This window comes from Euleptes europaea, chromosome 7 (genome assembly GCF_029931775.1).
Source record: "Euleptes europaea isolate rEulEur1 chromosome 7, rEulEur1.hap1, whole genome shotgun sequence".
NCBI lineage: Eukaryota > Metazoa > Chordata > Lepidosauria > Squamata > Sphaerodactylidae > Euleptes > Euleptes europaea.
The window spans coordinates 84666756-84693000 of record NC_079318.1 but is presented as its reverse complement, the minus strand read 5'-3'; the positions used below and the strand labels follow the sequence as shown (position 1 = coordinate 84693000).

General features: G+C 44.6%; 1 protein-coding gene across 1 annotated transcript; it reads right to left on the bottom strand.

Annotated features, from left to right (window-relative positions):
- Positions 1-2672: 2672 nt before the first annotated feature.
- Positions 2673-14095, bottom strand: RHBG (Rh family B glycoprotein). The gene is made up of 7 exons (XM_056853176.1): positions 13990-14095; positions 10795-10981; positions 9446-9596; positions 8006-8153; positions 6074-6240; positions 3347-3484; positions 2673-2810 (listed from the first exon to the last, which is right to left on the bottom strand). Exons 2-7 carry the CDS (start codon positions 10959-10961, stop codon positions 2673-2675), a joined length of 909 nt encoding a protein of 302 aa, XP_056709154.1. The 5' UTR covers positions 10962-10981; positions 13990-14095.
- Between the last annotated feature and the right edge of the window lie 12150 nt (positions 14096-26245).

The following is a 26245-nucleotide window of genomic DNA, read 5'->3' as shown; positions in this document are numbered from 1 at the left end:
CCTGCAAAATGCAGAAAATTTACAACTACCTCCCCCCCACACCCCTAGTGACCCCCACTACATGCCCAGAAGATGACCAAGGTGCATTCCATCTCATCATCTGCTTAAGGTTATACAATCAGCATTGCTAGATAGCAGGACAGGCATGTTTAGTGTGCATCTTTTTAACCCAGATCAGTCTCTTAACTTTTAAACCAGTGGAGGACAGGCCTTGTGGAGCAAACCCATTGAGCAGGGGGAGTGAAGACTCCCCTACTGTGCAACAGCGTAAAAGGGAAGAAGAAGAAGAAGACTTCGTTTTTATATGCCGACTTTCTCTACCTTTTTTAAGGAGACTCAAACCAGCTTACAATCTCCTTCCCTTCCTCTCCCCACAACAGACACCTTGTGAGGTAGGTGGGGCTGAGAGAGCTTGAAGAGAACTGTGACTAGCCCAAGGTCACCCAGCTGGCTTCGTGTGTAGGAGTGGGGAAACCAACCCAGTTCACCAGATTAGAGTCTGCCACTCAAGTGGAGGAGTGGGGACTCAAACCCAGTTCTCCAGATTAGAGTCCACTGCTCCAAACCACCGCTCTTAACCACTATATCATGCTGGGAAGTGTCAGACAGTGATCTGAGGTGTGAAAGCACCTGGTTTGCATGCAAAGTTCCCTCTCTGGTCTCTCCAGATAACAGGATTTCAAGGATCTGGGCTGGAAAAGACCATTCTATGCCTGAGACCCTGGAGAGCTGCTGCCAGTCATGGGAGTCTATGCTGGCCTAGATGGACCAGTGGTCTGACAGCACGTAAGGAAGTATCCTATGGATATGAATGTTTGCAAAAAGGGCACTTATAATCCACTGGTTGAATCTGGGAAATGACCTGTCTTTTATTGATTGTGCTCCGCTGCCGTTGGCCTGTTTGGTGTGTGTGTGTTTTTTTGATGCAAATACTGGGCTGCATCAATAGGAGTATTGTGTCTAGATCAAAGGAAGTAATACTACCACTGTATTCTGCATTGGTCAGACCTCACTTGAAATACTGTGTCCAGTTTTGGACTCCAAAATTTAAGAAGGATGTTGACAAGTTGGAGCGTGTCCAGGGGAGGGTGACCAGAATGGTCAAAGGTCTGGAATCCATGCCCTATGAGGAGAGACTTAAGGAGCTGGGTTTGTTTAGTCTGGAGAAGAGAAGGTTAAGGGGTGACATGATAGCCATGTTTAAATATTTGAAGGGATGTCATGTTGATGAGGGAACTAGCTTGTTCTCTGTTGCTCCAGAGACTAGGACACGGAATAATGGATTTAAACTAAGAGAAGAGCGATTCCGCCTAAACATTAGGAAGAACTATCTGACGGTGAGGGCTGTTTGACGGTGGAATGCACTGCCTCGGAGGGTGGTGGAGTCCCCGTCTTTGGAGGTCTTTAAGCAGAGGCTGGATGGCCATCTGTCAGGAGTGCTTTGATTGTGGGATCCTGCATGGCAGGGGGTTGGATTGGATGGCCCTTGTGGTCTCTTCCAACCTTGTGAACTTGTGAACTTGTAATGACCCGGTGCTTACACAGGGGACCGTTACCTTTTTTACTTATCCCAGATCCTAGTCCGATACCTTAACCACTACACCATGCTGTCTCTCCCCTGCCTTCTTTGTCCTCCGCAAATCAGTGACCACAGTGAGACTCACCAACAAGGGTTCCGCCTATCACAGCTATTCCCAGGGTAACGAATAAGCCAATCAGCTGGCAGACACCTTGGTACACAGCGGTCCGTTCTCCTTCGGCAATTAGTGGAAAGACATCAGTCATCCTGAAAAATCAGTGGGTGGGAGCTGATAAGGATCTTTGAAGAAGAACTAGGGGGTATACCCCCGTTCTGGTGCTTTATTCTTCTGCAACTTTGCCCTGTCCTAAGTTCTACCACTTGAATTCTGGTTTCACTAGGAGAAGGTCTAAGACTAAAATAAAAAACTGAAGCAAACTCAATGCTGTTTGTGGCAGTTTTCAGTTCCTTTCATTCAACTCCCATCTTCTCCTGCATGCTCATTGATAAAACTTTGCAAAGAAGCAATCTTGACGCACTCCTATATATAATAGCATCAACAGTCTTTTTGTGTGCTGCTTTACTGATGTGGCCAATGCACGCCTGCACATAGATAAAACTAACACCAGACAAAAAGAGTCTTGATACTGTCTTTGTGTTAAGTGCCATCAAGTCACTTCTGACTCATGGCAACCCTATGAATCCATGTCCTCCGAAACGTCCTATCCTTAACAGCCTTGCTCAAGCCCTGCAAACTGAGGGCCATGGCTACCTTTATACAGTCATTCCATCTCTTGTCGGGTCTTCCTCTTTTCCTGCTGCCTTCAACCTTCTTGATATTACTGTACATAAAATTTTTTGCAGTGTTATCAATGCGCACGCACGTCAGAAATGCCTGTGAGTAGGAAGACACAGATAAACTGAAGGAACAAGAAACGGCAACCAATTTTGCCAGCACAGCAGGGGCCAAATGGGAATCTCTAGTGCTTTGGTTCCACTCTGGAAAGAACGATAGTGTTAAGCTGGAACCTGAACATCCAGAGTGAAATTTTATTCCACAGGATTTTGGAAGCATCCTTAGCTCTGGCCTAATATGGAAGCAGGAGCCAGGTCAGTCTCAGACGTGATCTCTGCTCTGGTGGATTGGGAGAGCTCACCCTTCGCCATAGGTATCGTGAGTTGCCAGAGCTGCAACCAGAACCCCAAGAAGGGCGCCAAGGATCCCTGGCAACCCGTGGAGGTTGTGGACGCCACACGTGTCCTGGATTTTCAGCCTGGAGGCCAGAATGGGCTGGAAAGCAAGAGGCAAGGAGGGTACTTCATGCCCCAATACAGGTACAAACAAAATTATTTAGAAGACATCTTCAGGTGGGGGTGGAGCCTGAGGAGGGCATGGGGGGAGGGGAGGGACTTTAATGCCATAGAGTCCAATTGCCAAAGCAGCCATTTTCTCCATGTGAGCTGATCTCTATTGGCTGGGGATCGGTTGTAATAGCAGGAGATCTCCAGCTAGTACCTGGAGGTTGGCAACCCCATTCTGGGGGGACCTGGCAACCCAAGTTGGCAACCTGGCATTCTATAATGGCTAAGGTAGTCCTTCTTTCATATCTCAATTTTTTTTAAAAAAATAATAGAAATTGTGTAAACAAAAAAGATTTCTAAGGAAAGCTGTTCTAACATATGCAGATCCGACATGTTGCCCAATTTATTTCAGCTATCAATTTATTGACAAGTTTCTCATTGCACAGAATCGCTCATCCAAGGCCCAGGGTGCTAAAAGATGCCTTAGGGGGGCAAACTGTTCCCACAATTTGCTAGATCACCTACCGTAAGGAATTTAAAGCCGAGTGTAGAGACGAAGCCTGCTAGGACTCCGGCGATCATGGCCCCAAATGGAGTCAACATCATCTCTCCAGAGGTCCCAACGACCACCCCGCCGGCCAGAGCTGCATTCTGAATGTGAACCTGGAGGTAGGTGACAGGTATTCAGAGGTCAGTGGAGGGCCAGGAAAGAAGAAGAAGAGTTGGTTTTTATATGCCGACTTTCTCTACCACTTAAGGGAGACAAAAATCGGCTTACAATCACCTTCCCTTCCCCTCCCCACAACAGACACCCTGTGAAGTAGGTGGGGCTGAGAGAGCTGTGACTAGCGCAAGGTCACCCAGCTGGCTTCATGTGTAGGAGTTGGGAAACAAATCCAGTTCACCAGATTAGCCTCCGCCACTCATGTGGAGGAGCTGGGAATCAAACCCAGTTCTCCAGATCAGAGTCCACCACTCCAAACCACCTCTCTTAACCACTACACCACACTGGGGTGTGGGGGGCAAGATTCATGGGAAGCAACTAAAACTGAAGGAAGGTATTTCTCTTTTCCTTTCATGCTGTTTCATGTCCCCATTTCCTCGAGCCATGAGATGTTCCAACAGTGCTTTCAATTGTGGCTTCCTCTGGGTGAGGGACATTTAGGACGTTTTGGAAAGAATCTCACATCTGCTTATGCTCCCAAAAACGCAATCCCCACTTGAAAATAGAACTCGGCCTGCTCACAAGTTGCACAGCCTCTTTTCTCTAACATCAAGAACTCCCCGTCCCTGAAATGTTTTAAGAACATAAGAACATAAGAAAGGCCCTGCTGGATCAGACCAAGGCCCATCAAATCCAGCAGTCTGTTCACACAGTGGCCAACCAGGTGCCTCTAGGAAGCCACAAACAAGACGACTGCAGCAGCACCATCCTGCCTGTGTTCCACCGCACCCAAAATAATAGGCATGCTCCTCTGATACTAGAGAGAATAGGTATGCAGCATGACTAGTATCCATTCTAACTAACAGCCATGAATACCCCTCTTTTTTTTCATCATTTTTGTTCATCATTTCAGTTCATCATTTCAGAGGGTAGCCGTGTAGGTCTACAATAAAACAGCTGGATACAAGTCCAGTAGCACTTCGGAGACCAACAAGATGTTTGGGGCATGATTTTTCAAGAGTCAAAGCTCCCTTTGTCAGATCTGACCCTTGAAAGCTCATACCCCCCCCCCCAATCTTGTAGGTCTCTAAGGTGCTACTGGACTTGAATCTAGAAGAAGAAGAGTTGGTTTTTATATACCGACTTTCTCTACCACTTAAGGTAGAATCAAACCGGCTTACAATCACCTTCCCTTTCCTTCCCCACGACAGACACCCAGTGAGGCAGGTGGGGCTCAGAGATCTGTTAAGAGAACTGGGAATGGCCCAAGGTCACCCAGCTGGCTTCGTGTAGGAATGGGGAAACAAATCCAGTTCACCAGATTAGCCTCTGCTGGCCGCCACTAATGTGGAGGAGTGGGGAATCAAACAGCTGGGTGTTGCCGGCCAAAACCACCCACCTGGCAACCCTAGTTGCATGTGATACATCGGAGCTATCGAGGATAGATCCGTGCCGTCTACTGTAGACAGGCTTTAAAGCCATTGTCTGTTACTGGGATCTACTGATAACTGATATCGGCCTCCTAACTCAAAACTGGTTCTCAGAGCAGCTTATAAAAGGATCAAATACAAACAACAAAACAGCAGTAATTATGGATTTGAAAATATATATACAAAATTCAGTCCATTCAGGAATAACAATCTATACAACACCATCTTAAAACATGGGGGTGGGGGTGGAAAAACATGCATGAAACCAGAGAAATTGCAGACCAGTCTTGTCAATTCCAACTGGTAGTGACAATACAAGGTCTCAGGCAGAACGTCTCAGGCAGAAGGGGCTGTGGCTCAGTGGCAGAACATCTGTTTGACACGCAGAAGGTCCCAGGTTCGATCCCCTTGATGTGAAAGACCTCTGCATGAGATGGAGAGCCACAGCCAGTCTCAGTTGATGGACCAGTGGTCTGATTCAATATAAGGCAGCTCCATGTGTTCATGTGTCTTTCCAAGCTCATTCACTGGGGCCTTTGGTATGCACAGAAGGAGCTCTTCCCTGGAGCTATGACGTATGTCCAGAAGAAGGAGAAGAAGAAGAAGAGAAGAGTTGGTTTCTATATGCCAATTTTCTCTACCTTTTAGGGAGAATCAAACCGGCTTACAATCTCCTTCCCTTCCCTTCTCCACCACAGACACCTTGTGAGGTAGGTGAGGCTGAGAGAGCTCTAAGAGAACTGTGACTAGCCCAAGGTCACTCAGCTGGCATCATGTGAAAGAGTGGGGAAACGAACTGGTTCACCAGATTAGAGTCTGCCGCTCATGTGGAGGAGTGGGGAATCAAACACGGTTCTCTAGATTAGAGTCCTCTACACCACTCTGGCTCTCCAAGGGCCTTATAATGAGCCATACTAGTGGTTCATCTACCTTAGAACTGTCTGCTCTGATGGTATTGGCTCTCCAGGGTCTCAGGTAGAAAAGGGTCTTCCCCAGTACCAGCCACCTGAGATCTTTTAACTGGAGATACTTCAAACTGGGACCTTCTGCATGCAAAACAGATACTATACCACTGAGTTGCAGACCTGTGGAAATGACAGCTAAGTATATGGATAAGGAAGTTCTTTTGGCAGAGGGAGAGAACTGCATTGACTTCACCATGTCCAGCTTGCCTCCTCTATTCACAAGGGCTGAGGTGGCAAAGGTGGCAAGGGTGCTCCCGGTAAGGGAGAGGTAGGTGTTCATCACCGTCCGTTGCTGGTCATCTCCATGTGCTGTGATGGCAGAGTTGAAGCTTGGCCAGAAAAGCCACAGGAAGATTGTTCCTGCATGGAGAAAGGAAAGTCCTTTATGTAAGTTTCTAGTTTTTGGAGCACAGCTGGCACCAATTTTCCCCCAAAATTGAAATTAGAGGTGAAAATTCTGAAGGTAACGGTATAAACTGACCCTAGAAGCTAAAACGACTAAACTGAGGCTATCGTATTTTGGTCACATCATGAGACGACAAGAGTCACTGGAAAAGACAATCATGCTAGGAAAAGTTGAGGGCAGCAGGAAAAGAGGAAGACCCAACAAGAGATGAATTGACTCAATAAAGGAAGCCACAGCCTTCAATTTGCAAGATCTGAGCAAGGCTGTCAAAGATAGGACATTTTGGAGGACTTTCATTCATAGGGTTGCCATGAGTCGGAAGCGACTTGACGGCACTTAACACACACAAAGGAATAAATCAGTGGTCCACAATGCTGTTGGTTGGCAACCCTACCTGGGAGCAATTAGGGGGCTGGGACTGGCATGCTGATATCACCAGAAAACCTGAAGTGACATCACAGACACTGTGGGATTTGCAAATTCTAGAGCATCCTGTAGAGTTTTTGCATGTCATAGTCCATCTATGAAGACTTTCTATTCCTTGGCTCCATCATCAACCAAAAGGGAGACTGCAGCCAAGAAATCAGAAGGAGCTGCGTAACCGTAATCTTGGTATTTTCTTTCCTGACGTTTCTTCATCAGCTGTGGCAGGCATCTTCAGAGGAGTAACACTGAAGGACAGTGTCTCTCAGTGTCAAGTGTGTAGGAAGAGTAATATATAGTCAGAAAGGGGTTGGGTTGAGCTGAATCATTGTCCTGCAAAAAGTATCAAAGGTAATGTGCTAATCATTGTCCTGTAAGTATCAAGATAATGTGCTAATGAGAGTGTGGTATGTTAATATGGAACTATTGTATCCTGAAGTGATCTGTTAATGTGTGAAATCCAAAGCTAATCTAAATGGCTATTGTTGACTGTAGCCTTTGTTAGTCTGGAGGTTTTCAGGACAGGAAGCCAAGCCTTATTCATTCTTAAACTCTCTTCTTTTCTGTTAAAGTTGTGCTGATGTTTAGGCTCCTTTGAAATGTGGTGTTGGAGGAGAGTGTTATGGATACCGTGGACTGCCAAAAGAACAAATCAGTGGGTTATAGATCAAATCAAGCCTGAACTGACCCTAGAAGCTAAAATGACTCAACTGAGGCTATTGTATTTTGGTCACATTATGAGAAGGCAAGAGTCACTAGAAAAAGACAATCATGCTAGGGAAAGTTGAGGGCAGCAGGAAAAGAGGAAGACCCAACAAGAGATGGACTGACTCTATAAAGGAAGCCACGGCCCTCAGTTTGCAAGCCCCGGGCAAGGTTGGTAAAGATAGGACATTTTAGAGGACATTGATTCATAGGGTTGCCATGAGTCGGACGGCACTTAACACACAGTCCATCTATGATATCACTTCTGGTTTTGACTGGAAGTGATGTCAGCATGCTCCCCCATCCCCCCCATCTCCTTGCACTGGCAATTCAGACACCAGTGGGCAATGAACAGAGGAACCAGGATGTCTCCCGCTATAGCAGGAGACCTAGCAAACCTGTCTCAGGCAGATGTCTTTCACATCAGCTGGAGATGTCAGGGATTGAACCTGGGACCTTCTGCGTGCAAAACAGACGCTCTACCACTGAGCCACAGCTCCTACCCTAAAGCACAAGTATAAATAGGTATTGCCTTGATGGATCAGGGCAAAAAGTCCCTCCAGGCCCGCACGTGTAATGGGTTCTTCTTACCAACCATAGCAAAGAGATCCGAATGGTATGTGGAGCCTTCCCTTTCTTTGCTCTTGTCCAGGTGAGGCCGATAAAGAACCCGGGATGCCATCAGTCCAAAGTAGGCCCCAAAGGTGTGTATGGTCATGGAGCCTCCTGTGTCTTTAGCCTGAACCGCGATGTAGGAACAAACACCCGTATAAAAAGGAAGTAAGTCTAGTAACAATTATGTTAGCAGAGGTGGACTGGGAGACCTGCAGCAGTAGGGCCCCAGTGGGGCTGGGGTGACCCCCTCGAGGCAGTGGTGTTTGCCTGTAAGTTAGAGTTGCCCAACCTCCAGGAAGTAGAAAAAATAGTGGCACTGATGACTACATGGATACAGCAATCAAAACTGCATATATACAGTTATATCGTAAAGCATGCTAATACTCTGTCCGTCTGAAGACACATACTGGACTGATGATCCGCTAGTGTGAATTTTACGCTATTATGTATCCAGTGGTTCCTCCTACGCTCCGCACTGAGCGTCTTTGAGTCCTTCTTTGAAGCAAACAATAGGGCGACTGGAGAAATTTGTCTTTGAAATGAGATTTTTACCGGAATCCCCTCTTGCCATTCGCTGAACTATTTGCTTTGGATATCTCCATGATGTCTTATTGATGATTCAGAGATGATTTGTCAATGTGCATTTCTGAATTGATTTGGATGTTCTTATGCATATTGCAATACATATAAAGGTAAAGGTCCCCTGTGTAAGCTCCGGGTCATTCCTGACCCATGGGGTGATGTCACATCCCGACGTTTACCAGGCAGACTTTGTTTTACGGGGTGGTTTGCCAGTGCCTTCCCCAGTCATCTTCCCTTTACCCCCAGCAAGCTGGGTACTCATTTTACCGACCTCGGAAGGATGGAACGCTGAGTCAACCTTGAGCCGGCTACCTGAAACCAACTTCCGTCGGGATCAAACTCAGGTCGTGAGCAGAGCTTGGACTGCAGTACTGCAGCTTACCATTCTGCGCCACAGGGCTCCTTTACAATACATATAAATGTTGACTATTCACATAATTTTGCAAAGATTCTTTAATGTACATATTGTTATTCATAGCGTGTAGTGTGTTGGGATTCAACTGCTTTACAATATAACTGTATATATGCAGTTTTGATTGTTGTATCTATTTAGTCATTGGTGCCACTATTTTTTCTACAGTCTTGTTACTTGGCACGAGCCCCCCCTTTTTTCACTTAACCTCCAGGAGGTGGCTGGAGATCTCTCGCTATTACCACTGATCTCCAGGCAACAGGGATCAGTTCACCTCTTTGGAAGGTGTACTCTATGGCATTATGTCTAGCACATGTGTTAACTTACAGAGCTGTTGTGAGGATAAAAGGGGAGGGGATACACACTGAGCTCTTTGGAGACAGGGCAGAGCATATATGCAACGGGTTATCCGTCTGACATACCCCAAGGAGGTTAAGCAGGATGTATTCATTAACGGCGAAGAGAAGGACCTCCAGCCAGGTCATGAGCAGCAGCTGGACAGGACTCGTCTTCCCAAGAACAGCTCCAAAGGAGATGAGGATGGCTCCGGCACAGAAATCAGCATTGATCATGCTGTCAGGAGACACAAGAAGAGACAGCCTGAGTAGGTGGGACTTCTTCCAAGGAGAGCTTTCAATCTCGCAGCGGTCCCGGGACTGTCTGATTGTTCCCCTTAACAAGGGATGGAGACTGGGAGAGGACTAGAGTTGCCAACCTCCAGGTGGTGTCTGGAGATGTTCTGCTATTACAACTGATCTCCAGCCGATCGAGATCAGTTCACCTGGAGAAAATGGCCGCTTTGGCAACTGGAATCTATGGCTTTGAAGTCCCTCCCCTCCCTAAGCCCCGCCCTCCTCAGGCTCCGCCCCAAAAATCTCCAGGTATTTCCCAACCTGGAGCTGGCAACCCTAGAGAGGACTCCCCTGCTGGGCCCTTCCGGAAGGTGAAACTGATAAAGTCTGGCTCATTTAGGAAGCACCATGGAAGGCATGCCTCAGTAGGTTAATATGAACCAAAATGAAGCGACATTTGGGGACAAGATTTAAGGACAAAGCAAGTCGGATTCTTTTTGTTTAGGAATCAATCGTGATGAAGGTTTTCTCTCCCTCTGTAGGGATTAAAAGAGTGAAACCAGTAAGACGGTTTCATTGCCAGCTACCACAGCTGCGAGTGGTCATTTTGAGTGGTGTAGTGGTTAAGAGTGGTGGACTCTAATCTGGAGAACAGGGTTCGATTCCCCACTCCACCACATGAGCAGCGGACTCTAATCTGGTGAAACGGGTTGGTTTCCCTACTCCTACATGTGAAGCCTGCTGGGTGACCTTGGGACAGTCACAGTTCTCTCCAAACTCTCTCAGCCCCACCTACCTCACAAGGTGTTTGTTGTGAGGAGGGAAGGTGATTGTAAGCCGCTTTGAAACTCCTTAAAAGTAGAGAAAAGTGGGATATAAAAATTAACTCTTCTTCTACTACCTTGAGCTTTAAATTTAAATAGGTCACAGGCTGGATCTCTTGCTTCCATGGTCTCTTGGCCCCACTATTTATAATATCTCCCTTTTACATCTCTCTCTCTCTCTCTCTCTCTCTCTCTCTCTCTCTCTCTCTCCACACACAATCAACTGATGCTGCAATTCAGACATTTGACTTAGTGCTGTAGAACGGCAGCATCTTGCCTCTTTTCACAAGTTCGGGGACTGCCCTTGCCTGAAATTAAGTCCATCCCTGATAACACAATGACCAACCACCAAGAGCAATTATCTGCATCGCTCACCTTTCTATTCCAATATAGATCTTGCCATGGTGAAAAGAGTGGAAAAAGCCCTGGATGAGGATAGACCACTGGATGGCAAAGGCAGCGATCAGGAAATTGAAGGCCACGCTGCCAAAGCTGTACCGTTTCAGAAAGGTCATCAGAAATCCAAAGCCAACAAAGATCATGGTGTGAACATCTTGGAAGCCTGGGAGGAGGAAATTGGTCAGTCTTAAATGCAAGCCCTGGGCTGTCGCTAGCTTTCCTAAGGAACGGAGAATCACAACAGCAGAAATTTTGACAACCTTCTTGACGAGTCCAAGCACCTGTTAGCATCGGAAACACATAAGCTGAATAAGAACAGTTGGCTTGTATGGCAGAACGCCCCCACTAACTCACAAGTGCCACGCTGGTTCTGGTGCTCCGGGGTGTCTAGGCACCCAGTGGCCGTCCTTGCCTCTGCCCAATGATACACCACTCTCCCACCTTGTCCGATCCTCAAAGTGGTACTCTCATACTTCTCCTTTGGTTCACTGCCACCAGCTGGTTGATTTTGGAATTAACTGCCAAGAGGGGCACCATTCCCAGCTTTCCTTCTGTGTTGCCGATTAAAGGATCTGCCTAGTGTCTCCCATACCTGGTGAGTGGCTACCATGGGGACAGGTTACCACACTGAGGAATTAGCGGTTGAGCAACCCATCGGCTCCCTTCCCCCGTGCCCATTTTGAATTGTGTGTTTGAATGGAAGTGGTCTACGTGGTGCAGAGAATGACTACCAGTATTTAAAATGGTTAATTTTTATTAAAAGGAAAAAGCCCACACACATACTCTGCACAGCAATGGATTGAACAAGGGATACAAAAGAAAGATGCAAACAATGCCCTATCCCCTTTTGTGTACATGCCCTTCCCGATCTTATCCTAAGGCAGGCTCTTAAGCTTAGAATTCTAAAAACTTCCCATTACCTTGTTTGTTTGTTTGTTTGACTTTTATGGCACCCAATCCCAACTTTCGAGCCAGGCTCAGAGCAGCTTACAACATTTCAACATAGTTAAAATCTTTATCCAGGCAGCCAGCCCTTTGTCTTCCCCACATGGCAATGGTGGCGATCAAGATGGAGCCCAGCTGTGTGAGCTCCTCCCTCCAGATTCAATGAGCCAAAACTAACGCTTTTCCCTCCATGCCAAGGGAATTGATCTCTTCTATCTGCCCACCCCCTCTGTGGATCAAAATTCTTCTTCCTGTCTAGCCCCCTGTCTTCCTGGGCTCTGTCAATTTCTGGGTGTCAGATTCCAGCCAGGGTGTGAGTTGGCCATTTCATTGTCTTCAGCCAGGAGGGACATTTGCATTTACGTAGCTTTGAAGGCTACGTTTCTGCTAGAGACATTGACTTGATGGGCAATACTTGGGAGCCATTAATTTCCCCATTCCTGCCTGCCTTCTGCTAACCGTAACCAAGTGTGGGGTTTTTGCACAGCTCAGACCTCATAACAGAATGCATTTCTCCACAGCTTGTACCCTGCAGTCAATTTCTGAGGCCGAAAAGGTACTCATCGCTGGAAGGAGGGCAGCTTTTACTGCAGGGGTGTCAAACTCAACTGTTAAGAGGGTCAGATATGACATAAATGTCACTTGGTCGGGCCGGGCCATGCCTCCCCAGCCCAGATCGAGAGGGGGGGGGTTGCTGCCTCAGCTGGCTTGCAGGCCAGATAATAGCTCTCAAGGGGGCGGATCCGGCCCGTGGGCCATATGTTTGACACCCCTGTTCTACTATTTCCCTTCTTCTACTGATGATTTCCACTGTGTTGTGCCTGAGGGTCTGTTGTCTAAACTAACATTTTAGGATTCAGTGGGCTCCAGTGTGAGGGGGAAGTGGGCAAATCCTCTCTATGAGCTGCATGATAGTGTAGAAGCCAATATCTCTAAGATCAGACACTTTTATTGCCTTATACATAATCTTTAAATCAATTAAAAACTTTCTTAGAGTACTTCATATCCCTTGAAACCCCCTTCCATCTAAATGACAGCATCTAAAGGGGCATTTCACCCCAATTACATAAGCATAATAAAAGTCAACAGTGATCAAACACACATGAACACATGAAGCTGCCTCATACTGAATCAAGCCCTCGGTCCATCAAAGTCAGTATTGTCTACTCAGACCGGCAGCAGCTCTCCAGGGTCTCAGGCAGAGGTCTTTCACATCACCTACCTGCCTATTCCCTTTAACTGGAGATACTAGGGATTGAACCTGGGACCTTCTGCACAACAAGCAGATGCTCCACCACTGAGCCACGGCTAATCTTGAAAAACTGACTCTGAGCCAGAGATCCATGGCTGGGCATACCTGGACAGCTCAGATTTGTGGCGTTTGTGGCAACACATTTTTTTTATGGGGGGTACCTGTTCAGCTGCCTTTGCTTTTTTTAAATGAATTTTCTTAAAAGATGCCCTAATTTTTTAAATGTTAAAAGGTTTTAAACTTCGCTTTAAAAAAAATTGGTTGGGTTGGTGGTCCCTCCCTACTCTATGATTCTGATGCACCCAGTAGTCTGGTTATGATGGTGTGCCAGAACGAATGTCGAATGCTTGTTGTCCTTCAGAAGGAACGGGCTCCCTCTCTGACAAGTAAAGGTTCGGTTTCTCCTGCCAATGGAGGCTCTCGTGGGCGATCTTTGCCTGCTGAACTGGGAATCCCAGGGTTGAAATGTACACAGACGTTGGATGCATTACTAGGATCAAAGAATTCCTCTGTTAGCTAAAGCTGATAGGTGTGTGCAGATAAGAAGCATTTGTGCACACAGGGGCCCTTTCTGTTTTATGTAAACAGCCATAATCATTATAACTCTGTTTCACTTGGCAATGGCATAAACAGTTTCAATATGGGGGCTGCCCTTGTCAACTGTTTGGAAGCCCCTGCTAGGGCAGAATTCATCAGCGTATGTCCTTGAGAGGGACAGGCCGCTCAAGATGAGTTGATAATTATAACTGCCCTTTTAGGCAGAATCTTTCAGTTTCTTTTTAACCTATAGACCGAACCCTTTGAGGCTAAACTGGGGGCTTTCTGGCTCACAGCTCACCCTCTGCTGCTTCAAACCCCCCTCCCAAAACAATCCAGACTTGGAGATGCATCACATGATGACCCAGAATTAAAACCACCCCGTATGGAAGCTGTCGATCAGCATGGGTTCAGTTAGGTCAGGGGAAGGGACTTACTTGGGTAACGCAAGTAAAATTTGTGGTCCAGTTGGCTCTTGTTGCGGAGTTTCAGCTCCTCGTGCCATAACTTGGGGCTCGTTTGGTCATCGTAACAGATGAAAACAGCAAAGAGGAGGATTGTCAGGAGCTGAAGGAGAAGACAGACCAGAGGCAGCTTGAGTCTTAAGTTGGTTGTGTGGCCAGACATGGTGGGAAGAGGGGACGAGGAACGAGAAGGAGAGGAAGGCAGGAGAGGAAACTGAAACCCGCCCCAGGTACGAAGAGCTCTACTGCTTACCTGGAGGTGGCCCCACCTTCGAGTCAGTTTCCAGTCCCCACCCAGTTGTAGCCACCAGCCATTCCGCGGCAGAGGAAATGTTTGCTTGTTGCGTGGCCCTGGCACAGGCCCAACCATAGGGGAGGCTCCAGGATATGAGGAGAATGATGCTGTTAAGGAGGAGGGGTTTTGAAAGGGTTACCCAACCTCCTTGGCCCTCTGCCATGGCAGGCCAACTAAAGCATGGTCCCCCCACCCCTGATGAAGTGTTCATTTGCCAGCTTGTTACACCCAGGAATAAATGTAGCTTACTTTTAGCGTGGGTTGCTCTAAATCAGTGGTTCCCAACCTTTTTTTGACCAGGGACCACTAGGACTTTTTTGTTCGGTGCAGGGACCCCAAGGTTCAAAATAAAAATTCCGAGAATTTGAAAATAAACTTTAATCATAACAGTTAAACATTACACTTAGAATAATGTTTGAATATATATATATATTTATAATAGAGAACTTTTAATTGAAGATATTAATTTATTACGGGTTTATAACTTTGTTTCGCGGACCTTAATTTAGTTCTCGCGGACCCCTGGGGGTCCGTGGACCCCCGGTTGGGAACCAGTGCTCTAAATGAATGACAAGTTTGGTGTATGTACAAATGGGTCTTTCTTTCTTTCTTTCTTTCTTTCTTTCTTTCTTCCTTCCTTCCTTCCTTCCTTCCTTCCTTCCTTCCTTCCTTCCTTCCTTCCTTCCTTCCTTCCTTCCTTTCTTTCTTTCTTTCTTTCTTTCTTTCTTTCTTTCTTCCTTCCTTCCTTCCTTCCTTCCTTCCTTCCTTCCTTCCTTCCTTCCTTCCTTCCTTCCTTTCTTTCTTTCTTTCTTTCTTTCTTTCTTTCTTTCTTTCTTTCTTTCTTTCTTTCTTTCTTTCTTTCTTTCGCTTTCTGTTCTATTCATTTTTGTTGCCTTTTTTGGAGTCATTTGGTTTTTTTATGCCATTGTAAAACAACTTTTTAATTACCAAAGCAATATGAGAATGATATGATGATATCACTTCTGAGTTTTTGCCAAAAAAAACCCTTAGTATTAGCATGATGCTTATTTGCATATTCCCACCCTCTAAAACCCCCTCCAGGTTCCAGAAGAGCCACATGTGGTCTCTGAGCCACTGAGTGAATATCACTGATTTAACTCACTAATCCATGTTCAGTTTTGCTAATCCAAACTGGGCTCTCTGTGACGTTTCACATTTTAAAGGGAAAACAACATGCACAACAACAGCCTGGGAATCCAAGTTAGTACTTCTTCCTCTTCCTGCATGACCCTGATCTGTATTATGGATGCACACATAATTTATTTTTTACATACTGCAGGAGATCCATGACCTCTGTCACACGTGTTTTCACCATTAGCCTGGAACCGAAGGCTGATAACTCCTGTTCACCAGAAGGATAACTCCTGTTCACCTTGGTCTTTCTAGCCCGTATAAAGGCCTGCTGGTTGAGGTTCTTTTCCTGATCATTGCCTGAAACTCCTTTTCCGGTTGCTCCTCATCTTCTTTGTGAGACCTGCTTGCCATTTAACCCAGATGGAAGAGCAAGCAAGGCAAAACAAGAAAGTGCATAACCCAATTAATTATTAAGCTTTCAGCTAGGGTCAGTTTTAATCTTCGTTTTTCATCGCTAAAATTTGGGTTAAGTATTATGCAATTCCTGATCAATAACTAACTAATAATGGATTGGTGGTAAAAGAGCGGCTCCTTATCTCTTGACTATGCATATCGGACCCTCTGTGCTTGATAAAAGTGACCCTCGTAGCTTTGTGCGGGGGTGGTGGTGGTGGTGGTGGTGGTCTTATTTGGAGGGAGAGAGATCATTGGATGTTTCTGTGTGTTCCATTGAGTTTCTGAAGTGACAGAGAATAGGAATACCTCCTAAATTGTTCTCATTCGAAAGTACTTGGTATTTTTCCCCTGAGCAGAAATTATGCATTCAGAATTATCCATTTTTTAATTTGCAAATTTTGTACAAAACACTGTGTGTGCCAAATTATGTAAATAATGGCGAGGGCAGATCAGGAAGCAAAACCAGCTCTGGAAAAAAGTGTCAGAGTGGCCCCGTGGCATGCTTCTGGTCAGGTTTAAGGGCACCACCTGGTATGCCAAAGGGCACAGAACTAAAAGGTGCTCAGGGGCAGCAGGAAACAGCATGGGGGTGGAGGATTTCATCTTCCCCTGTGCAGAATCCAAGGTTGGTTTTTTTATTTCAGTCTATCTCTATGGAGCTCAGAGCAGCATAGAAGAAGAAGGAGAGTTGGATTTTATACCCTGATTTTCTCTACCTGTCAAATATTTTAGATGGGGACTGAGAGAGAATGGCCCAGACTAGCCCGATCTTGGCAGAACTCAGAAGCTAAGCAAGATCAGCCCTGGTTAGTACTTGGATGGGAGACCACCTAGTGACCATCTTCTGGTGACCATCTTCTGGTCACTAGGGGTGTGTGTGGGGGGGAGGTAGTTGTGAAATTCCTGCATTGTGCAGGGGGTTGGACTTGATGACCCTGGTGGTCCCTTCCAACTCTATGATTCTATGATTCTATCATCTTTGTTGTTTTGTCCCAAGATTGGAGGATGGGGCCAGTTCGTAGTCTTTCTCAACATGTGATACACAAAGTCCTGGACCGCTTTGTCCTTTTCTTCACAATGAGAATGCTCCCTTTCTCTCTCATGCAGAGGCAAGATGCTGCATTTCCTCTGAGATGGAGCTGGTGTAAGCTGAATGAAACCCTGCCCATGTCGACAACTGCTTCTCTGGAGCACAGCCACACTGGGTCCCATTGTTTTATTTACACAAAGACCAACAAAGGGAGGGGGGGTCGAGGCCCATAACAGCCTTTGTAGAAACTGGGGCAGGAAGTCAAAGTTGTGGAAGAATCTCTGTTGTGGTTTGACACGGTTTCCAAGGGCTGTGGTCATTTGCACAATTGCTTGGGAGAAAGCCCCTTCTCAAATAGTAGGATTGACTTCTGTCACGCTCTCAGGTGGCCTCAGATGGGGTGCCCGCCCTCTTCTACCTGGGGCGAGCGCCACTGGCTTCTCCTCAGCCCCTCCTCTAGGGTTGCCAGGTCCTCCCTAGCTACCAGAAGGGATGGGGGGTACAGTTGCCAGCTCTAGGTTAGAAAACTCCTGGAAATTTGGGGATGGAGCTCGGGGAGGACAAGGACCCCAGTGGGATAAAATGCCATAGAATCCACCCTCCAAAGCATCCATTTTATCCAGGGAAACTAATCTCTGTAGTCTAGAGATGAGCTATAATTCTGGGGGATCCCCAAGTCCACCTGGAGGCTGGCATCCCTACACTCCCTTGTTTCCCCCAACACCCCATTCCTGTTATGACTTTTCACACAGCTGTGCCTTTCCCCCCTTAGTGTTCTTAGTCCCTTCAGTCAGGCCCTGTGCCTGGCAGAGGACCCTCCTGGGCCAGTTCTTCTGCTGGTGGCCCTCTCTGGCCCTGCTGCCTTCCCTGGGCCTTCTGTGGCCACCCCGACCAGTCCTTCCCCTTGTACCTCCTTGTCTGAGGCTGGCCTCTTTTGCCTCACCATTTCCAGGCCCACTTTCTTCTAGGCTTTCTGCTGGCTCACCGCTGGCCTTTGAAGGCTGGTGTGGACAGGCCTGGCTCTGCCCCCCATCATCAGCAGCATATCACTTTCGGCCTGGCCATGTTTACATTTGGCTGGCGGGTCAGAGGTTCCCCACTAGAAGAAGAAGTGTTGGTTTTTATACCCCGATTTTCTCTATTTAAGGAGTCTCAAATACGGTTGCCAACCTCCAAGTACTAGCTCGAAGATGTCCTGCTATTACAACTGATCTCCAGCTGATAGAGATCAGCTCACCTGGAGAAAATGGCTGCTTTGGCAACTGGAATCTATGGCTTTGAAGTCCCTCCTCTCCCCTAACCCCACCCTCCTCAAGCTACGCCCCAAAAACCTCCCGACTGTGGCAAAGGCGGACCTGGCAACCCTAGTCTCAAACCTGCTTACAGTCACCTTCCCTTTCTCTCCCCACATCAGACTTTGTTTTTTTTTTTTTTAATATAAATTTTTTATTAGGTTTTATACTAGAAATTTTCCATTACATTGAACAACATCTATAACAATATCAAATTTCAATTCTAACTTAAAGTTGTTATAGTTCCATATCATATAATAAAAAAAGAAAAAAGAAAAATGGAAAAGTTTTTTGACTTCCCCTTCACCTCTATCTGCCTCTTAATAAAAAGTTCATCCCGTCGTAGGTAATCTAATCTTAATAAACTATCAATACCATATATAGAAAAAAAACCATAGTCTGTTAGTAAATATACTTATACTTAATCATTATAAAAAAGATCAGAAATAATCCTCTGGATCAGATTAGAAAGTATTCTTCCATTCTTCCCATTTTTAACTCATATTCACAATAATGCATCCACGCCCCCCATTCCCCCAAAAACCGAACGTCATTTTCTTCATTTAGAATAGCTGTGAGTTTTGCTATTTCTGCCACTTCAAACATTTTAACAATCCAGTCTTTTTTCTCAGGAGTTTCTAGCCCTTTCCATTTCGCTGCATAAAGCAGTCTCGCAGCTGTTGTGGCATAAATCAAAAAAGTTCTTTGTATTGCTAAGTCGTCTGGAATCATACTCAGTAGCATCATTTCTGGTGTTTTGGGTATATTCTTTTGTAGTATTAATCTCAATTCATTATAGATCATGTCCCAGAAGTCTTTGGCTTTGTCACAGGTCCACCACATGTGATAGAAGGAACCAATTTCTTTGTTACATTTCCAACAAGTAGGGGACATCGTTTTATAAATCTTTGCAATTTTCTTGGGTGTTAAGTACCATCTATACATCATTTTATAAATGTTTTCTCGCACTGACTGTGCTTTTATTCCTTTTAGATCTTTGGACCATAGTCTTTCCCATTTATTTAAAACAATATCATGTCCCACATTTTGAGCCCAATCGATCATAGTTGGTTTAATCGTATCCTGCTCACAATATATTGTTAAAAGGAGATTATACATTTTAGAAATCAGTTTTGTATTATTATCTAGTAAAATCCTTTGAAAAGAAGATTTTTCTTTAGAGAAACCTTTTTTAGCATCTTGTACAAAAACTGATTTGATTTGGTAGTATTGGAGCCATTGTAAATCATCCTTAAGAAGTTGAAAGTCTTTTAGTGAGCATTTCTTTCCTTCCCAATTAATTAGATCTTGATAAGTAATAAATTTGTCTGGTCTAAGTGGGCGCAAAGTTAGCATTTCTTGAGGCGATATCCACATCGGTGTTTCTGGTTCCAAAATGTGTTTATATCTCATCCAGATACGAAGTAAAGAGGACCTGATTATATGATTACGAAATGTTGCTTGTAATTTAATTTTATCATACCACAAATAACCATGCCATCCACTTAAGTTATTATAACCTTCCAGGTCTAACAAACGTATATTTGACAAGTTCATCCAGTCTTTTAGCCATACTAAAGCTGCCGCTTCAGCATAGAGTTGAAAATTAGGCAGTGCTAAACCTCCTCTAGTTTTTAGATCCACCAAGTATTTATAAGCAGTCCTTGGTTTTTTCCCTTGCCAGATGAAGTTTGAAATGTCTTTCCTCCAAGTTTCAAAATATTTAGTTTGTGATATTATTGGTAAATTTTGGAATAAGAAGAGCATCCTCGGTAAGACATTCATTTGGATCGTTGAAATACGTCCCATTAGTGACAATTTTTTGTTTGACCATATAATCATATCAGTTTTAATCTTACCCCATAACTTGAGGTAATTGTTGGTTATCAGATCTTTATTCTTTGCAGTAATCCAAATTCCCAGGTATTTAACTTTGTTAGCTTTCTCCCAGCCAGTATATGATATAAATTCCTGTTGCTGTGTTTCCGATAAATTTTTAAATATTATCTTTGTTTTTTCTTGATTCACTTTAAAGCCTGATACTTTTCCAAAATCGTCCAAAGTCTCCTGAAGTATATTCATTGACTGTGTTGGATTTTCCAAAATTAGCAGTAGGTCATCCGCGAATGCTCTCAACTTAAATTCATGTTTTTTAATTCTTAACCCGCGGATGTCCTCCATACTTCTTAGTTTCACACATAACGGTTCCAACACCAACAAAAATAAAAGTGGAGACAAGGGACATCCCTGTCTAGTCCCTTTCGTGATTTGGCAATTATCTGACATTGATTCATTAACCAAAATTTTAGCTTGTTGGGAGGTGTAAATAGCCGATATACCTTTCTGAAAACGATCTCCAAAATTCAATTTATCCAAAATCCGTTTCAAAAAGTTCCAAGAGACCATATCAAAGGCTTTTTCTGCATCCAAAAATACAAAAGCCGCAGTTTGTTGAATATTCTGGTCATAATATTCCAGTGAGTCTAGTAAAATTCTTACATTGTCTTTTATTTGCCTTCCTGGTATAAAACCTGCTTGGTCCTCGTGTATAAGATCCTTAATAAATTGTTTTATCCTACATGCCAAAACCGAAGCAAAAATTTTGTAGTCCACATTTAACAGCGATATAGGTCTGTAATTAGATGTTTTTTCTGGATCTCTTCCTTCTTTGGGTATCAATGATATAAATGCATGTGACCAAGTCTCCGGGGATGTTCCCTCGTCCAAAATTGCATTGTAAAGTGAGCCAAAAAATCCAACTAAATTGTCACTAAATGTTCTATAAAATAATGCAGTAATTCCATCTGGTCCAGGTGTTTTATCCGTTTTTTGTCTCAGTATTGCTTCTTGTATTTCTTCCCTTGTTACTGGAGCTTCAATACATTCTCTCTGGGTCATTGACAAAGCTTTCATCTGTATTGAGTTTAGAAATTTATCTATTTTCTGTTTTGGAGTATTTTCTTTCTGATATAACTTAGAGTAAAATGAAACAAATTCTTTCTGAATTTCTGAAGTTGAGTAAACTGGTCCTTTAACAGTTTGGATTTTTGTTATAATCTTCTTTTGGAATGAGTCCTTCAGTTGTGTTGCTAAAAATTTTCCTGGTTTATTTGCATATTCAAAATACTTTTGTTTAGCAAGTTTCAGATTTTTATTCATTTCCTCCATTATTACCAAATTTAATTGGTGTTTAGATGCAGAAATCTTTATTTGAATTTCTCTTTTCTCCTCTTCCTGTGTTACCATTACCAATTTCTGCTCCAAAGTTTGTAAGTTCCAAAGTATATTGTTTGTAAATTGCAATTGAGTCTTCTTCCAGGCCGAATGTTTCTGTATCATAAAACCTCTCAGAACAGCTTTGAGTGCATCCCAAACTGTATTCAAAGAAGTTTCCCCATTAAGGTTAATTTCAAAAAAGTCTTTCATTAAAGCCTGTAATTCCTTTTGTATCTTGTTGTCTTTTAAAAGTTTATCATTCATTCGCCATCTAAATGCTTGTTTATTGTTCCAATCAAAAGTAACAGGATTGTGATCAGAAAAAGTTCTAGGTAAGATATGAATTTTACGTAGTTGCGTGAAGATTGATTTACTGGCCCATATCATATCGATTCTGGAGTGTGAATCATGTCTTGCTGAATAAAAGGTGTATTCTTTAGCTGTTGTATTCATTGTTCTCCAAATGTCTTGTAATTCTAATTCTGAAGCCATGGTAAAGAAAGTTTTAGGCAAGCATCCATCATTGATGTCTTTTGCTTTTGATTTTTTGTCCAGAGATGGGAGGATAATTCCATTGAAGTCGCCCATCAATAAAATTTGGTCTTTTGCGTGCTGGGCTATCAAATCGTGTAATTTTTCGTAGAAGGATTTTTTCCCTTCATTGGGTGCATAAATTCCAACCACTATTGTCCTTTGTCCCAATATTTTAGTTCTGATGATTACAATTCTTCCTTCATTGTCTTTATATACTAATTCTGGACAAAGATTGGGGTGGGCATAGATTACCACTCCCTTTGTTTTAGTTTTGGCTGAAGCAATAAATGCTTGTCCAAGCACCTGTTTCTCCGAGTATTTTTTATGCTTTGAAGCTATATGGGTCTCTTGTAGACAAATTAGGGAGTATTTATATTTCTGTAGATATTTGAAGATTCTAGCCCTTTTAGTTTTCTCATTCAATCCATTTACATTCCAAGAAATTGCTTTTGCCATAATGTAGTATTTTTTAGCAAAATAAAAAGTCTATAATTTGGTACCTCCTTCTGCACCCTGTACCTCTTCTTCTTCCTCTTCTTCTTCCTCCTTCTCTCCAGGTAATTCTTTAAGGTCCATCTTATATTTTCTCAGAAATTTCCCCACATCTGCTTGAGATAGAATTGTCGTTTTCACTTCCTTGTAGGTGAAAGCCAAACCTTGTGGCATAATCCAACGGTATTTGATACCGTTAGCTTTCAGTGTAGACACAAAGTCTTTGTAGTTATTCCTCTGTGAGAGTAGATGCCTTGGAATATCCTTCAGTAGTATAAGAGAGGAGTCTCCTGCTGACACTGGATTTTCATAATGAATCTGTCCCGGGACGGGCCTCCCGGCCAGCTCCCGGGCCGCTACCTCCCCAAGGCAGAACCCCCGGGCCCCGGGACACTCACCGGATGGGCGGGGGAGGCGCGCTGAGGCGGCCGAGCCCTTGGGGGGAGTCGGGGGGGGCCTCATCGCCGGTTCCCTTCTTCCCCCAGGCAACCAGCGGGACGAGGCGCGACGGCCCGGGAGAGAGGCGGCCCGGCCAGGAGCAGCCAGCCCCGACGCAGCCGGAGTGACGCGGCCCGGCGAACCCCGCCCCTCTCCCCAGCTGATGGTCGGGAGGGCGCGGCCGGGCCGAGGGAGAGCCGCCGCAGCCGCAGGCGAGCTCGTTAGAGCCGGCAGGGGCGGCTACTCAGCGAGGAGGGGGGAGGGGGGAGGAACGGGGGCGGTAGCGGGGAAGGGGCGGGGACTCTCTGGCCGGGGAAGGTTAAGAAGCGAGAGGGGAGCCGGGGCCGGGGAGGAAGCCAGAGAAGGGTTGCAGTGAGGCCGAAGGAGGTTTTTGGCCAGCAACCTGGCAACATCCGAGGAGGAAGAAAGTGCTGACTTCCCCTCGGACGAGTCTGAGGCCAGCAAGGCTCCTCCGCTTCCACCCCTCCCCAGGGCAGAGACCCCAGGGGCTACTGGGGGCCAGACGCGGCGCGACACAATCTTCATAATCTTATCTTTAACTCTGGTGTCATAAAACACTATCATCAAATCTCTTGGCTTAGATCTTCTCATTCTAGCAGGTAATGGTATCCTATATATTCTATTAATGGCTTGTTTTAATTCTTGTTCATCTATCTGAAATAAGTAGGCCAAGTTTGGTATTGCAGTTTCTTTATTGTCTCCCATCATATCTGGAAAATTGCGTATACGAAGATTGGTCTCTCTCACTCTCATCTCCATCATTGCCATTTGATTTTTTGCCGCCATCTGATCAGTTTGTATTGTTTCAATCTGTTTTTCTTGGCTTGTTAATTTTTTCTTTGTGTCCTTGTGCTCATCCATCACTTTCTTAATTGATACATCCATCGCTTGCATATCTGTCTTCATAACAGTCATTTGAGTTTTTACTTCTTTCAAGTCTCCAGTGACCACATCCAACTTCTGGTTAATAGCTTGGGATGCTTGACCAAGATTTGTCATCATAGAAGTCAGCTGTGCCATCTGTGTAGACATCTGTTCAAACTGTTTATTTGTTGCCTCAGTTTGTTTAGTTAGCATATCCTGTAACTTTTTTTCCATGGTCGAGGTTTGTAAAGAGTCCCTTAGTTTAGTATAGGCAGGGCTGTGTAGTGAGCCAGAGCGGGGTCGAGACATTTACATTCAAAAAAAGCTGGTAAAATACATGTCCACAGACAGGGCCTTTAAGGTGCTGATTAAAAGATGGTAATTCAAACATCAGCCTAATAATTTTTTCGGGTTGAAAAGAGTCGAAATTGGCTTTAAAATTGCATTTTAAAGTTTTAAAATACCAGTGAGTTTTTTCGGTCGCTCTAGATCGGGTTAATCAGGAAGTATACCGGAAGTTGCAAGTGCTGCGGACCTTCTACCACCTCTTCTCGATGGTTATTCCTTCAGGAATGATTTCAATGTAACTCGAGTGCGACGTATATTCAGTCCCACAGCTACTTCCTGTTGTTGTTCCGATGATAGAGAGGGTGTTATAGAGAGTCTTCCGTTCCAGGCGCTCCCTTACTACAAACGTGGCAGGAAATTCTTTTCGCCGGAAAATCAGGAAGAAAGATCACCCTCCCCTTCCCTCGGACCTTCTCATTGGTGATAGTTCTTGTCAATCTAAAAGGTATCCTTCCGACTCTTTGTTATGGTTTAGGCTGATCAATTTGATAAAGGTCCTGTCGCTAATCCCGATGACTAACTCAGATCAAACTTTTTCAGTTCGAATTAAGGAGGAATGGGGGTCTCAGAAATGTTCTTATCAACCCCCCGTCTGTTCAAATATTCCAGTAAGTAGACGCAGATTTCTTTGTACTCACTTGGGTGTCAAGAGGTGAGGTTCTTTTCTTTATGTAGTCCTTATGCTGGTAATAAGGTGGTGGAGGGTAGAGCTTGAGGCCAGAGTTGCGTTTTGGCGATGTCCTTCCCTAGTGCCCTCGCAGGACCGGCGTCCAGGACTCCGAGGGGCTTAAAAAAGCCCCCTCAGAGTACCTAGGAGGTCAAACCGCGTTTGCGGGCTGCAGGGAGTTCCTGCTTTCCAACCCACTTGCAAGGGTCGGATTGGGGTATCTATGTACCCCAGAAATAACGCAAGCTTGGATTTCTCCCAGGACAGCCTGGGGAAATGGAGTGCTCTCTCCAGCGGCACCACCGGAAGTTTCCCCACATCAGACTTTGTAAGGTAGGCGGGACTGAGAGAGTTTGGAGAGAACAGCCCAAGGTCACCCAACAGATTTCATCTGGAGGAGTGGGGAAACCAACCCGGTTCACCAGATTAGAGTCTGCAACTCATGTGGAGGAGTAGGGAATCAAATTTGGTTCTCCAGATTAGAGTCCACCGCTCCTAACCACTACAGCCTGGGCCCTGCAGGACTGCTCAACCAGCCACAACTTCTGAGTAGGATTGAACTGATTCACACTGTTCCATTCCGGCATTTGTTCCAGAATTAGTCTCTGCAATGTGTTTCCCTAAACATATCACGCAAACAAATAACTGTGATAAATTATGAAATGTTTATTGTTAAAAGCTACCATTCAAAGAATATAAAATATGCCAAAAGTACAAAACAAAAAGCAGACAGGTCATCATTAAGATCCTGGACAAACCTCTAAAATTCTCAAGGCAGTCGGTAGAATCAATGGATGGGACATTCAGTAAACAATGAAATAGGATTAGAGTTGTAGAGCCAACCAGAAGTCTAAAAACAGAACTGAAACAAAGCATAAGAATTAACATGACACAAATTACACAAAATTCCATAGTTTTCAGCAAGCAACACACAGTACCCAAGTGAAGGTTGAACAGGAAGAATAAGAGGAAGAAGAAAGAGAAGAAGAAGCTTTTGTTTTTATTTTATTTATTAATTTATTTATACCCTACCTCAGGCTCAGGGCAACTCAGTTAAAACTCTTCTCCCTTCCCCAAGGCAAATTTAAGCCGCAAACGTCTCTCTGAGCCCTGGGTGAACTTGAATCCATATCTCCCAGTTCGTAGTCTGACACTCTTACTATTTGGAATGTATCCCTCTAGTGGAAACACCACCCAAAATAAATTATGCCATGAAGCCACTGAGATTACTTATCAGCTATTTTATCAGTGCACACATGTACATTAGTAACCTATGGGACAGTAGAAGAGACACAAACGCATTTGGGGAACTGCAAATTGTGGCAGACTGACCATGCACATCCATCGTTCTGTAAAAAACTGAAAATAAAAGGTAGAGCAATAGAGAATTCCTAATGCATTTGATTCTACTGTAGAAAAAAGGCCAAATAATTCAAATCGAGGGAGAAATTCAGATGAGGAGAGTTTTGGAAGCATTCCTA

Coding starts and splice junctions, on each gene's coding strand:
- RHBG (XM_056853176.1), bottom strand. CDS start 10,961: ATGATCTTTGTTGGCTTTGGATTTCTGATGACCTTTCTGAAACGGTAC. Junction 3,485..6,073: donor GAGGAGGCAAGCTGGACATG/GTGAAGTCAATG, acceptor ACCTACCTCCAG/GTTCACATTCAGAATGCAGC. Junction 2,811..3,346: donor TCGGCTTTAAATTCCTTACG/GTAGGTGATCTA, acceptor CTTGCTTTCCAG/CCCATTCTGGCCTCCAGGCT.